The sequence below is a fragment of the Hemitrygon akajei genome, chromosome 30, assembly GCF_048418815.1.
Source record: "Hemitrygon akajei chromosome 30, sHemAka1.3, whole genome shotgun sequence".
Classification (NCBI taxonomy): Eukaryota; Metazoa; Chordata; class Chondrichthyes; order Myliobatiformes; family Dasyatidae; genus Hemitrygon; species Hemitrygon akajei.
The window spans coordinates 2,121,929-2,137,412 of record NC_133153.1 but is presented as its reverse complement, the minus strand read 5'-3'; the positions used below and the strand labels follow the sequence as shown (position 1 = coordinate 2,137,412).

The 15,484-nt window shown below is 39.0% G+C and overlaps 1 protein-coding gene across 7 annotated transcripts in view; it reads left to right on the top strand.

The window, feature by feature from the left end:
• Positions 1-15,484, top strand: part of LOC140718756 (SHC-transforming protein 1-like) — a 223,930-nt gene that overhangs the window by 127,591 nt on the left and 80,855 nt on the right. For all 7 annotated transcript variants that reach the window (XM_073032868.1, XM_073032869.1, XM_073032867.1 and 4 more), the window contains exon 4: positions 14,393-14,456. In XM_073032868.1, coding sequence (XP_072888969.1) covers positions 14,393-14,456 — 64 coding nt within the window. The remainder of the gene's footprint in view (positions 1-14,392; positions 14,457-15,484) is intronic.

The following is a 15,484-nucleotide window of genomic DNA, read 5'->3' as shown; positions in this document are numbered from 1 at the left end:
ATTGCTACTGTTATTACTAATAATTGTAGATCCCATTTTTTCAGCTATCTCTGCCTTGCTAAAATTATTTAATGAATTTGGAGATTTTTCAGGAGCTAAAATTAATTTTAATAAAAGTGAACCATTTCCTTTACATGAATCTGTTTCTATATATGATAATACTCCTTTCAAAGTTAGGGATTCCTTTAGATATCTAGGTATTATAATCACTAAAAGATGTAAGGATCTTTATAAAACTAATTTTGTTCCCTTGGTAGATTCTATGAAGATTCTATGATTTAGCAGATGGAACCCACTTACGTTTTCATTTGCTGGCCGCAAAAAGTTTATATTTATTTCAAAATATCCCTGTGTTTTGACTAAGAAGTTTTTTGATCAAATTGATTCTATTATCTCATCTTTTATTTGGAATGATAAAAGACCAAGAATTGCTAAATGTCACTTACAAAAATTGAAAAAGGACTGAGGTCTTGCTTTGCCTAATTTAAGAATGTATTACTGGGCTGTTAATGTGCGATATATGTCCTTTTGGTTATACTGGGTTGACAAGAATGAGCGGCTAATTTGGGTAGATTTGGAATTGAAAGCTGTGAAACAGTTTTATTTAACCTTGTTATTGGGAGCTGCTCTACCTATACAATTAGCTAAAGTTGCTAATTAAATTTATACCCTGTGATTAAGTGTTCTTTACAAATTTGGCTCCAGTTCCGTAATTTTTTTAATTCTTAAAAAATTTAAACTTCATAGTTTAATTTATTGAAACTATTTTTTAAGCCTTCTTTGAGCGATCCAATTTTTTTATTTTGGAAAAATAAAGGTATTACTTCTTTTTTGGATCTATTTAAAGAAGATAGACTGATGTCTTTTGAACAATTAGTTGACAAATACTCTCTTTCATATTCACACTTCTTACAATACCTTCAAGTTAGACATTTCTTACAAAAATATTAAAGTAATTTTCCTTGCATATTAGAGGTCGACCTGTTAGATACTATTATGAGTATGAACCCTTTGATGAAAGGTTCCATTGAAAGAATTTATAATTTATTATTACAATTGGATAATCGCCCTTTTTTTTAAGATTAAACAAGATTGGGAAAAGGAACTTAATTTGACTTTTATAACAGAGGACTGGATGCAGATCTTGAAGTTGGTTAACTCTTCCTCGATTTGTGCTAGCCATTCATTGATTCAATTTAAAATTGTACATCATTATTATGTGATGAAGGAGAGATTGTCTAAACTCTTTCCTAATGTTGATAGTTATTGTGATAGATGTAAAACTGAAACAGCTACACTGACACACGTTTTGGTCTTGTTCTCTATTGGAACAGTTTTGGAAGTCAGTTTTTTCTACAATTTCTAAAGCACTTAAAATTAATTTACAACCTAACAAATTAACTGTGCTCTTTGGAATAATACCTCAAAATATCTGTGGTATTTCTTTGTCTGATCAACATGTTATTGCGTTTGTTACCTTGATAGCTAGGAGGGCCATTCTGTTGAAGTGGAAGGATATGTCAGCTCCCACTCTGTCACAATGGTTCTCTCAAGTGATGCACGGACTATTTGGCATGGACTAGAACGGCCGAGATGGCCTGTTTCCGTGCTATAATTGTTATATGGTTATATGTCTTAGTTTGGAGAAAATTAGAAGTCGAACCTTTGAACCTATGTTTGATTTTGAGAAAGGATGGGGTTTATTTGCTTGTTAGTACTATTTGAGTTAATTGATAGATTTCCTCCAGGATCTAATTATAAATTTTGGTATAATCTTTTTTGCTGGCGGTTTGATGTTTATCTTTAAAAGCTTTTTGTATGACACATGGCTCCAGGGTTGAACACCTAATGAGTTCTTTTTTTTCTCACTTTTTTCTTGCTTTGGTAGGGTTTCTTTTTCTTTTCTTCACTTTTTTTTGTGTCACCATATTTTTCAATCCTTAATATTGTTTTTTTTTTCTCTTTTGAGACATTGTAAAAATGTTACTCTTGTTATTTTGGATAATAACAATAATAATAAAAATTATTTTACCAAAGTGCATTTATCATACATTTCCCAACACTAAAAAATGTTTTGGCCCATTCTTCTAATTTGTTTTAAGTTCTGCTGCAATCGCATTGCTTCCTCACCACCGCCTACCCATCCATCTATCTTCCTAAAAAACACCATGCGAGGGAGGGGTGGGCTGGACACAGGACGGACAAGGAGAGAAACACAGCATCAATTAAAAGCTGAAGACATTAACTGTTTAGAGTGGAATTAGGAGTGAGCATCTTTACCCTACTAACTTGAAACCCTCAGGGTGAAACCCCTGGAGGAGAGACAATAGTGATAAAAGATTCACTGAAGCTACAGCTATAACACGCAGCAGCTATAACGAGACAATATCGGCAGAGACCAGTGTCCAAAATCCCTACTTAGTGGTCGGTAATTAGTTCTGTAAAATCATAACAGCTCAAGTTTTGTACAAGTTTGTGAACTGCCTTTCCGTGGATGATCAACTGTTTCATTCCAAAGAACCAAGAAACACAATGCAGAGCACCCAAGATGAAGAACCAGCATGGGAATGAAATGTGTAATGATGCAGAGGATTTAGTACAGTTGGATGTATAAGTTTATTCTCATTTGAAGAATCCGAATTTGATTTTCTGCAAGAACTGATTATTTTTGCAAAGACTTTGATAAGTTACTGAATGAGATTTACTTTGTTTAAGAGTTATGATGTTGGAGGATTGTCATAATACGAGTTAAACTGTGTATTTATAATTTTTGAATTTGAATTTAAACTTGTAGATATACTGCCTGGAACTGAAACTGAAGTTAACTATAATACTTGAGAATAGGAATTTTATTTGGTTTTCTAACCAACTAGGGATAAGTAAAAAGGAAAGTTTAGTCTGTAAACTTTAAAATAGGGAACAACACTGATCTAATTAGTTAGAGAAATTGGAGTAACAAACGTTATTCTAATGAATATCACTGATTCTACTTAAACAGGAATTCGGCATTTGTTGATGTCTAAGATTTAGAACCTAAACAGAATGTTTGAATTTTGAATTGTCTTGCTCATGTAAATATCTAGTGCATATTGTTTTTTTCTTGTAAACAAAACCTTATTTCCAGAAGTGTGTGGTTTCTCTTCACTGCCTCGTTCCGATACCTGGATTCTTCTAATGGCCTATTAGCACTGAGTGTAATTTGATTTTCGCTAAGGAGTGCAACAACTAGTCACACACAGTAAGACTGGTGTTACACAATGGCACTCACTCCTGCTTCCTGACGCTGATAGACCTCTGGCACACTGTTAGTGTCTTCCACAGTGAAGACTGAATCAAAGTAGGATGTTCATCTGCCATTCTTTGTTCTCACCAGTATCATTTTCCAGTTGTCCAGAATCAACCCGCATCTCCCTTTTACTGTCATAATTCATCTTTTCTTCTTATATCATTTTTAGTTTCCTCTTAAACTACTTCTGTATGTTTTCAGAATAAGCAGATAATATCTTAGGAGAATGAACTAAACAAAAACAAGACCATAATTCATAATCCAAAAGACTAGAGTTATGCCATTTGGTCTATGGAGTCTGTGCCACCACCTGGTTATGGCTGATTCACTTCTCTCAAACCCATTCTCCTGCCTTCTCCCCATATCTTTTACATTCCAATTTATCAATTTCCACTTTAAATACACCCAATGACTTGGCCTGCACAGCCGCCTGTGGTAATGAATTCCACAGATTCTGTGGCTAAAGGAACTCCTCTTTATCTCCATTCTAAATGGGTGTCCCTCTGTTCTAAGGATGTGCCCTGTAGTCCTCGACTTCCCCCACTGGAGGAAACATGTTTTTCACATCCACTCTATCTAGGGCTTTAACATTTCATAAATTTCAATGAGATACTCCTTATTTATCTAAATTCCAGTCAGTACAAGCCCAAAGCCATCAAACGCTACTTATATGATAAGCCTCTCATTCCTGGAATCATTTTTGTTAGCCTCCTCTGGACCTACTCCAATGCCAGTGCATCCTTTCTTAGATGAGGGACTGCTCACAATACTCTGTGCAGTCTGACCAATGCTTTATAAAGCCACAGCATCACACCCTTGCTCTTATATTCAAGTCCCTTGAAATGAAAGCTAACATTGCATTTGTTTTCCTGACGACCAACTCCACCTGTTAATCTTTAGGGAATCATGCATGAGAGCTCCTCTGCCAAAGTGCATGACCATACACTTCCTGACACTGTATCCCATCTGCCACATCTTTGCCCATCTCCTAATCTGTCTAATTCCTTCTGCAGATTCCCTGTTTCGCCAACACTAACTACCCCTCCATCTATCTTTGTATCATCCGCAGACTTAGTCACAAAGCCATTGATTCCATCATCTACGAAGTACAACGAGATCTAGGTGTTCTTGTATAACCATATAACAATCACAGCACGGAAACAGGCCATTCCGGCCCTCCTAGTCCGTGCCGAACTCTTAATCTCACCTAGTCCCACCTACCCGCACTCAGCCCATAACCCTCCACTCCTTTCCTGTCCATATACCTATCCAATTTTACCTTAAATGACACAACTGAACTGGCCTCTACTACTTCTACAGGAAGCTCATTCCACAGTACATCAGTCAATGAAAGCAAGCATGCAGGTGCAGCAGGCAGTGAAGAAAGCTAATGGCATGCTGGCTTTTATAACAAGAGGAATTGAGTATAGGAGTAAAGAGGTCCTTCTGCAGCTGTACAGGGCCCTGGTGAGACCCCACCTGGAGTATTGTGTTCAGTTTTGGTCTCCAAATTTGAGGAAGGACATTCTTGCTATTGAGGGAGTGCAGCGTAGGTTCACAACGAGATCTAGGTGTTCTTGTACATCAGTCAATAAACCAATTGTTTGGAATGAAATCAGAGGGGATCTGATTGAAACATTAAGGGATTGGACACACTGGAGGCAGGAAGCATGTTCCCGCTGATGGGTGAGTCCAGAACTAGAGGCCACAGTTTAAGAATAAGGGGTAGGCCATTTAGAACAGAGATGCAGAAAAACTTTCTCACCCGGAGAGTGGTGGATATGTGGAATGCTCTGCCCCAGAAGGCAGTGGAGGCCAAGTCTCTGGATGCATTCAAGAGAGAGTTAGATAGAGCTCTTATAGATAGCGGGATCAAGGGATATGGGGAGAGGGCAGGAATGGGATACTGATTGTGTATGATCAGCCATGATCACAGTGAATGGCGGTGCTGGCTAGAAGGGCTGAATGGCCTACTCCTGCACCTACTGTCTATTGTCTATTATCTAAATCAGAAAAAGTTCCCTTTATTTCCACTCTAAGCCTCTTGCCAATCAGCAAGTGCTCTATCCATGCTGGTATCTTTCCTGTAATTCCATGGGCTCTTATCTTTGCTAAGCTGCCTCATGTGCGGCACCTTGTCAGAGGCCTTCTGAAAATCCAAGTACACATAGTTCACTGATTGTCCTGCTTGTTATTTTCTCAAAGAATTCCAACACATTTGTCAGGCAAGGTTTTCGATTAAGAAAACCATGCTGACTTTGGCCTATTTTAGCATGTGCCTCTAAGTACCCTGAATCCTCATCCTTAATAATTGATTCAACATCTTCTCAACCAATTGACGTCAGGCTAACTGGTGTATAATTTGATTTGTTCTGCCTCCATCCCTTCTTGAAGAGTGGAGTGATATTTGCAATTTCTAGAACTTCAGAAACATGCCAGAATCTAGTGATTCTTGAAAGATCATTATTACCGTCTGCACAATCTCTTCAAATGCCTCTATCAGAACCCTGGGGTGTATCCATCTGGTGCAGCTACTTTCAGAGCTTTCAAATACCTTCTCCCTAGTATTAGCAATTGCACTCACTTCTGCCCACTGTCACTCTGAATGGTTGGAATACTGCTAGTGTCTTCTACAGAGAAGACCAATGCAAAATACTTATTCAGTTCATCTGCCATTTCCTTGTCCCCCATTATTACTTCTTCAGTGTCATTTTCGGTGTTGCGATATCCAGTTTTCCCTCTCTTTTGTTCTTTAAGCAGAACTGTGCATAGGTTTTAGGTTCATATACATTGCTAGGGTGCCTTAGACTTTAGCACAGTACTGTATTTGTTAATGTGGAGCAGAGAACAAGTTGGTAAATCTGGTAGACACAAGGGATGTTAGGAATGGTGAGGTTGTAGTGCCACAGGAGGGTTGGTGGACAGGTAGCAGAGAAACAATATTGGGCGGGGGGGGGGGGGAGGTATGGGACACCCAGCCCTCAGACGCCAGGCAAGGTAATTTCATTCCAAACAATTGGTTTATTGATCATTAAGAATGTCCCTCTGGTGCTTCCCACTCCTTCCCTCTCCCTTCCCCTTTTCCCAACCAATGATTCCCCACTCCCTGCCCCCTTCCCACTCTCAGCCCACAAAAGAGACCAATATTAGGATCAGGTTTATCATCACTGACAAATGTCATGAAATTTGTTGTTTTTTTGTCGCAGCAGTACAATGCAATATATAAATTAGTAAAGTACTATGCAGAATTCTTAGGCATACTAGCTAAATATATGTGCCTAAAACTTTTGCACAGTATTGTATATCTGTAAAAAACTTCTGGTATCCTCTTTAATATTATTGGTTAGTGTGGTAAACTATGTGTACCTGTCTGGACACGTCCCTCTGCTGACTGCTCCTGTGGCTCCTCCCACAGACCCCTGTATAAAGGCGATTGGAGGCACTGCTCCTCCCTCAGTCTCTGAGATGCTGTGCTCCCTTTTGCTGCTAATAAAAGCCTATCGTTCACCTCCCATCTCCGAGAGTTATTGATGGTGCATCAGTTAGCTTACCTTCATATTTCAACTTTCCCCTCGTTATGGCTTTTAGTTACCTTCTGTTGGTTTGTAAAAACTTCCCAATTCACTAACCTCACTAATTTTTTGATATTTTACAAGCCCTCTCTTTTTCTTTTATGCTGTCTTTCACTTTCATTGTCAGCTACACCCTTCCTTTAGAAAACTTCTTCATCTTTGGGATGCTTCTTCTTCTATGCAGTGCCTTCTGAATTTACCCCAGAAACTTCAGTCATTGCTGTTCTGCTGTGATCCGTGATAGTGTCCTGTTCTATTCAACTTAAGCTAGCTCCTCTTTCATGTCACTATGATTCCATTTATTCCACTGCAATGCTGATATATTTGACTTTAGCTTCTCCCTCTGAAATTGCATAGTGAATTCTATCATACTATGATCACTTCCTCCTAAGGGTTCCTTTACTTTAAGCTCCCTAATCAAATCCAGTTTGTTGCACAACACCCAATAGCTGATTCCATAACAGGCTCAACCACAACCTGCTCTAAAAAGCCACCTCATAGGTATTTTACAAATTCTCTCACTTGGGATCCAAAATTAGCACCAACTTAATTTTCCCATCTTTCTGCATGTTGAAATCCCTCATGACTATTGTGACATTGTCCTTTTGACATGTATCTTCTATCACCCATTGTAACTTATAGCCCACATCCTGGCTAATGTCTGGAGGCCTGTATGTAACTCCAGTAAAGGTCTTTTTATCCTTGCAGTTCCTCAATCCTATCCACAAAGATTCTACATCTTACAATAAATTTACTGGGTGTTTTTTATAGGCCGCCCAGTAGTAACAGGGATATCGAGGAGCAGATAGGGAAACAGATCCTGGAAAGGTGTAATAATAACAGAGTTGGCGTGATGGAAGATTTTAATTTTCCAGATATCGATTGGCATCTCCCTAGACCAAGGGGTTTATGTGGGGTAGAGTTTGTTAGGTGTGTTCAGGAAAGTTTCTTGACACAATATGTAGATAAGCCTACAAGAGGAGAGGCTGTACTTGATTTGGTATTGAGAAATGAACCTGGTCAGGTGTCAGGTCTCTCAGTGGGAGAACATTTTGGAGATAGTGATCATAATTTTGTCTCCTTTTCAATAGCATTGGAGAGAGATAGGAACAGACAAGTTAGAAAAGCATTTAATTGGAGTAAGGGGAATTATGAGGCTATCATGCAGGAAATTGGAGGCTTAAATTGGAAACAGATGTACAGAAGAAATGTGGCAAATATTCAAGGGATATTTGTGTGGAGTTCTATATAGGTACATTCCAATGAGACGGGGAAGTTATGGTAGGGTACAGGAACCGTGGTGTACAAAGGTGTATAAATCTAGTCAGGAAGAAAAGAAAAGCTTACAAAAGGTTCAGAGAGCTAGATAATGTTAGATATCTAGAAGATTATAAGGCTAATAGGAAGGAGCTTAAGAAGGAAATTAGGAGAGACAGAATGGGCAATGAGAAGACCTTGGCAGGCAGGATTAAGGAAAACCCCAAGGAATTACAAGTATGTGAAGAGCAAGAGGATAAGACGTGAAAGAATAGGACTTATCAAGTGGGAAAATGTGTATGGAACCAGAGGAAATAGCAGAGGTACTTAATGAATACTTCACTCAGTATTCACTATGGAAAAGGATCTTGGTGATCATAGTGATGACTTTCAGCAGACTGTAAAGCTTGAGCATGTAGGTATTAAGAAAGAGGATGTGCTGGAGCTTTTGGAAAGCATCAAGTTGGATAAGTCACCGGGACCAGATAAGATGTACCCCATGGTACTGTGGGAGGCGAGGGAGGAGATTTACTGAGCCTCTGGCGATCATCTTTGCATCATTAATGGGGTTCCGGAGGGTTGGAGGGTTGTGGATGTTGTTACTTTATTCAAGAAAGGGAGTAGAGATAGCCCAGGAAATAATAGACCAGTGAGTCTTACCTCAGTGGTTGGTAAGTTGATGGAGAAGATCCTGAGAGGCAGGATTTATCAACATTTGGAGAGGTATAACGTGATTAGGAGTAGTCAGCATGGCTTTGTCAAGGGCAGGTCATGCCTTACGAGCCTTTGGCATCGAGCCAAGTTTAAAATTGACAGAGTTGATTAGTACCACCTGCCTGCATTTGACCAGTTTCCCTCTTGTTGCTGCAGGAGGAAGGTTCTTTTGTGTATTTAATATTTGAGTAATATTGTTTGATTAAATAATCCATTGCGGGTTTTGTGTAAAATTAAGTGAACTGCATGCGCCGTGTTGCTGCCACGTGATGCATGAGTGCCTCGCTTAAATTAAAGAACAAACTAAGACTCACATCTTTTGGGCTACTGTCTTTATCTTCAACTTAACTTTATATTTTGGAGTTACAAACTATAGCAGTGATAATGAGGTATTTTTAGAACAAAGCCAAAGGGACTTAGCAAAAGGAAAGATGATCAAGTTAAAAAAAGGCGGAAAATGGAAAAAATCATGTGTTCATAAACAGTGAGTACTGGGCGATCATAATCAGAAAAATAAGAGCACAAAACAGCTAGTAACCTTGGAAAGATTGACAGCTTTGATTACACAAAAGATCATTGAATTGTGTATACTGAATAGAATGAACAGTATTTGAAAGCAATTGGAATAGCTGATGAGAAGCAAGTGCCAATTTTGCTGATCCATTGGATTTAAAGGCATACTTTTTGATTTGAAGTTCAACTGCTCAAACCAAACCAGGCAAAATGATAGCATGAAAGTAATGCAGGAACATTTAGAACCAAAACCATTGTTGATTGAAGAACATTTTTAGGTTTCACAATCAGAATCAAAAGGAAGGGGAGACCATTTCAGCTTATTTGGCAGAATTGAAAAGATTGTCTGAACATTGTCAGTTCAGTAATGGGCTTAATGATGCACTGAGGATTGCTTAGTTTGTGAACTCTTTACAAGAAAGCATGCAAAAATGGCTGATAACTAAAATACAACTTACATTTAAAAGAGCAGTTGAAAAGGTATATAAAATTAGAGGCATGTAGATAGGGTAAATGCAAGCAGGTTAGGTTGGACTACAACTAGAGGTCATGGGTTAAGGTTGAAAGGTGAAATGTTTAAGGAGAAGATAAGGGGAAATTTCATTATGTCTTGAGAGTGTGAAACTGTCAGCACATTTAAGAGAAGGTTGAATAGGTACATGATTGGGAGGGCTATGGTCCAATGCATGTTGATGAGACTGGACAGTTTAAATGCTTCGAAAACGACCTTTCCTTCACAGCTACCTGTGGTAATGTATTTCACAAATTCACTGTCCTCTGGCTAAAAAAAAAATCTCTGCATCTGTTTTAAATGGATGCCCCCCTATTCTGAGGCTGTTCCCTCTTGTCCTAGGCTTCTCCCACCAGGAGAAACATCCTTTCCACATCTACACTGTCTAGGCCTTTCAATATTCAAAAGGTTTCAATGAGATCCCCTTCATCCTTCTAAATTCCAGTGAGTACAGACACAGAGCTATCAAACATTCCTTGTATGATAACCCTTACATTCTGAGAATCATCCTTGTGAACCTCCTCTGGTTCCGCTCCAAAGCCAGCACATCTTTTAGCTGAGGAGCCCAAAACTCTTCACAATACTCAAAGTGAGGTCTCACCAGTGCCTTATAAAGCCTCAGCTTCACATTCCTGCTCTTGTATTCTAGACCTCTTGAAATGAATGCAAACATTGCATTTGCCTCCTCACCACTGACTCTACCTGCAAGTTAACCTTTAGGGTGTTCTGCACAAGGACTCCCAAGTCTCTTTGCATCTCAGATATTTGGATTTTCTCCCCGTTTAGAAAATAGTCTGCACATTTATTTCTACTACCAAAGTGCATGATCGCAATTTTCCAACATTATATTTCATTTGCCACTCTTGCCCATTCTTCTAACCTGTCTTTCTGCATCCTACCTGTTTCCTCAACACTACCCTGCCCCTGCACCAGTCTTCATATAATCTGCAAACTTGACAACAAAGCCATCTATTCCATCATCTCAACCATTTATTTACAGCATAAAAAGAAGTGGCTCCAACATCAACCCCTGTGGAACACCACTAGTCACAGACAGGCAACCAGAAAAGGATCCTTTTTATTCTCACTCACTGATTCCTACCAATCAGCCAATGCTCTAACCATGTTAGTAACTTTACTGAAATATCATGGGCTCTTAACTTGATAAGCAGCCTCATGTGTGGCACCTTGTCATTGAACCAAGGAAGGACCATGCTGCTCAGAGGAATCGTAAAAGTGACAAAAACAGTGGACTGAGTACAACAATTTTTATAGGCAACACATATCTGAAAAAGGTTCTGATATGTTAATCAGGCAGTTACTTGCAAAATGTAGCTTGGTTTTAATTTGGAAGAGAGTTCAAGGAGCTCCAGTAAAGTTGCAAGCATTGGGCTTTTGTGAGTGTAAGGAACCAGAATCTATTGTGCATGCATTTAGGATATTGCATGGGAGAGACAAAAGTGGATGCAATGACCAATTCCTAGCTGGATGAAGGGAAGGCCAAAAAGAAAAGAGCAGGTGGAGATATAGAAACAGAGGATTCATCCAATGATGTTGTGGATGAGGAAACGGAGAGATCAGATCATAAAGGAAGCAATAGAATCAGTAAGAGAATACTCCTGTGTACCAAATGCACCTTTCCAAGATCAAGATGCAAATCCAAGAAGGAAGGAAAAGGAAAAGAAAAAGAAGGATGGCATAAGTGCTATGGAAATGGAAGAGGATAAGCAAGCCTAATTTCTTGAGAAATTAGCAAATTCAGAGATCCTCACAAGAAACTAGTAGAAGCTTCTACTAGTTTGGAAGGTGAGGAATTAAAAAAGGAGAGAAGCAATGATTGAAATACATCCAGAGAGAAAGGTCATATAAAGGGGAAAAAGGTATCCAGAGCTGTCGGAGGCATTTCCTGCAGTCACAGAGTCAACTCCTACAACCACAATGGAGGAGGCCCTGACACTGAACCTGAGATTGGTTTTGTTTTGTCTGTACAACTACATATCAAATAAATGCACACACTGAGAGGAGAAGTTAACGTGTAAATTCACTTTTCAGAGAGAGCAACAAATCAATGCGGATGTGTAAATTTTCAGTTAATAATTAGTCATTGCACTCTAGAAATAGATCCATACATTAGAGTTTTCACAGCCACAAATCTCTCCTGCCAAGAAGAGTGACCTCCTTTATCAGGACTGATACTATCCCACAAGAGCAAAAAAGCCTTGCAGTGATTAAATCTCTACGTCTCAAAGTTTAAAATTGCTGTGGATGTCTGTATAGTAGTTATATTATATAATATACTGTGCATATATTTGAAATGCATTATATATTGCATTGGAGTTTATAGCTAAGCAGGATTGAATATTGTGTATTTAATATTTAAGTAGTATTTTAAATATTGTGACATTCTGGGTGGGGGTATGGTTGACAGCCTGCCCCTGCATTTCTAATGACCAGTACTGTTTATTGTTCTTGTGTTAAAATGCTTTTGTGGGATTATGGTGGGAAGTTCCAGTTCATTTATTGTTACATTTTAGCTTGGGTTATACAGTTACTGGCTTGTGTATTTGTGGGTCACTGTAACTGTAACCGAGGTGTGTGATGGTCACCTCCCCCATCTGTGTGAGACTGGTTGGGTTCACTCTCCAAGTCAGGGTGCCCGGACTGATCTGTGTTTTTCTCAATAAAACGGTTGTTGAGTTCAACGAGCTTCCTCATCTGTCGTTATGAACCAAATGCTTGCCACAATATATTGATTGATTAAGAATTCTTGTTCGTTTATATAATTCATAATGTTTTGGAGTTACAAAACTAACAGGTGCAGCCTGTGGCTTTATATAACCATATAACCATATAACAATTACAGCACGGAAACAGGCCATCTCAGCCCTTCTAGTCTGTGCCAACGCTTATTCTCATCTAGACCCACTGGCCCGCACTCAGCCCATAACCCTCCATTCCTTTCCTGTCCATGTACCTATCCAATTTTACTTTAAATGACAATACCGAACCTGCCTCTACCACTTCTACTGGAAGCTCGGTCCACATAGCTACCACTCTCTGAGTAAAGAAATTCCCCCTCATGTTACCCTTAAACTTTTGCCCCCTAACTCTCAACTCATGTCCTCTTGTTTGAATCTCCCCTACTCTCAATGGAAAAAAGCCTATCCACGTCAACTCTATCCCCCTCATAATTTTAAATACCTCTATCAAGTCCCCTCTCAACCTTCTACACTCCAAAGAATAAAGACCTAACTTGTTCAATCTTTCCCAGTAACTTAGGTGCTGAAACCCAGGTAACATTCTAGTAAATCTTCTCTGTACTCTCTCTATTTTGTTGACATCTTTCCTATAATTCAGTGACCAGAACTGTACACAATACTCCAAATTCGGCCTTACCAATGCCTTGTACAATTTTAACATTACATCCCAACTCCTATACTCAATGCTCTGATTTATAAAGGCCAACATACCAAAAGCTTTCTTCACCTTTGAGGTGAAAAAAAGCTTTGGGATTCATTTTTTTTGGGACTCTGTGTTTCACGTTCCTTGTGTTTCTGGTTGCTTTTTTTTATATGTACTGTATTGTGCAATTTGATTGAGACACTTAAGTGTGGAGCTGGCTCTGGCTGAGGCCTGCAGTCATTGACACAGCACTAAACTGAACTGACTCAGCGGCTGTGGCTCTTGTACCATTTTGAGGACTCTGCAGTTTGATGTTTAATATTCTGTGTGTTTTTTGCTGGCTTTTTGCTGTTTGCACAACCTGTTTTCTTTAAATGGATCCTTAGCTCTATCCACAATGATCCAACATCTTCTGATCCTATGCTATCTCTTTCTAATGATTTGGTTTCACCTTTTACCAACATGCGGTGCCATTCCCTCTGGCTTCCAGCCAGTCCTTTTGATGCCCGAGAGATCTGGAGATTGATGTATCACATATTCCCACTGTCCTCCACAACTGAAACTTCATCATCTACAGTACAACTGGATCATTGCACACTGATGTTAACGTGCTGAACTTTTATTTTGATAGGAATTTCCATTAAAGTTTGCTGACAGAGGAATGGTGTTGCTGGAAGTAAATATTGTAGCCACCTTGAGAGAATTCTGATCAGTTTGTTCTTTCTTTAAATTGAGAATGTAGATGAGGACCCATTGTGCAGAACACCCCTGTGCTTGTACAGAAGCTGTTAATCAATAATATTTGTCCAGATGATTAAAACACTCATAGTTAGCATATTTTAAATCTCCTCTAGTCGGAGACTCTTGATTGATCTAAGTAGTTAACAGCTTGTCTAATGGAGTCTTCTGTTTACTACTTGTGTCCTGAACCAACCACCACTTAGAATACAGAGCATAGACAGCATAGGACATGGAACAGTACAATACAAAATGAGCCTATGGTATAAATGACCTATATAAACCTACTCTACTATCAGCTGCTTTACAACGGATTTCTACAAATTCTTCTGCAGCTTTACAACACAGGCAATTTCATTGCTATTTTTATCAATAATTGTAATGTTTTTTATTCCACAGGGAAGCTATAAACAGAGTGTGTGAGGCTGTTTTAGGCGATAAAGCTGCCTTAAGAAAAAGGAAGGTAAATACAGCAGTGACATAGTATATGTTAAACAATTTATAAACTCCATGTACAGATTAAGATTAAAATTAAAGTAATACTCAACCAAGATCCAGTTCATATTTAATCTAAGTATCTTGCTTCATATATTTTTGTAATTAAGCAACTGATGAAATTCTTTCTATGAATTCTGGTCTAGAAGCCAATTGAGTTATTGACGTACAGCATAGAAATAGGCCCTTCAGCCCAGCTTCTCCATCCTGACTAGTTTTATTTGCCTGCATTTGGTCCATATCCCTGTGAATCTTTAAAATACAAGAGACTGCAAATGCTGGAATCTGGAACAAAATTCAATCAGCTGGAGAAACCCCAGGGGTCAGGCAGCATCTGTGGAGGGAGAGATACCCATTTCCTTGAAAACAGTAAATCAATTCTCAACATCTCTTGATCTTTCAGTTACTCTGGCACGCAATCTTTCTGCTGGTCTTTTTTAAGCTTATCTGCCCCCAAGTTAGAACCTCTATGGTTTATAGGAGAGTATCTGGAGAGGTTTAGTCAAAAATCAATGCAATTCTTCCATCAAAGCTGAGAACTAACTTTATGAGCAGGATATGAGTGTCAGTACTTCCTTATCTTGTGACAAAAGACCTAAACAAAGTTGATAAGGACCCAAATGCTGGAGTATCGAAAAGCAAGGATCGAGGCATGATAAGAAGTTGGAATGAGAAGAGAGCAAATGCTAGACGATACCTCTAGTTAGGCTTACGACTAAGCATTGAAGCTCTGTTCAGGTGCTCTTTAAATACTTGATTCTTGGCATCCAAAACATAATTCCAATTAGCAGGATGAATCATTAAAGGATGAATCACACCAGCTATCCATACTCCGGAGAGTTCAAGAATCTAAATCCCGGAAGCTGGCACAGTTGGGAGTGTCTCATAACAGGACACCCTCCCCTATGGCTGGTTCCTGATGGCCCAGGCTGCTTGAAGAGGCGGTGATGGTCGTCATGATGAGAGCTGGATCCAAGATGTCTCTTTCAGACACAC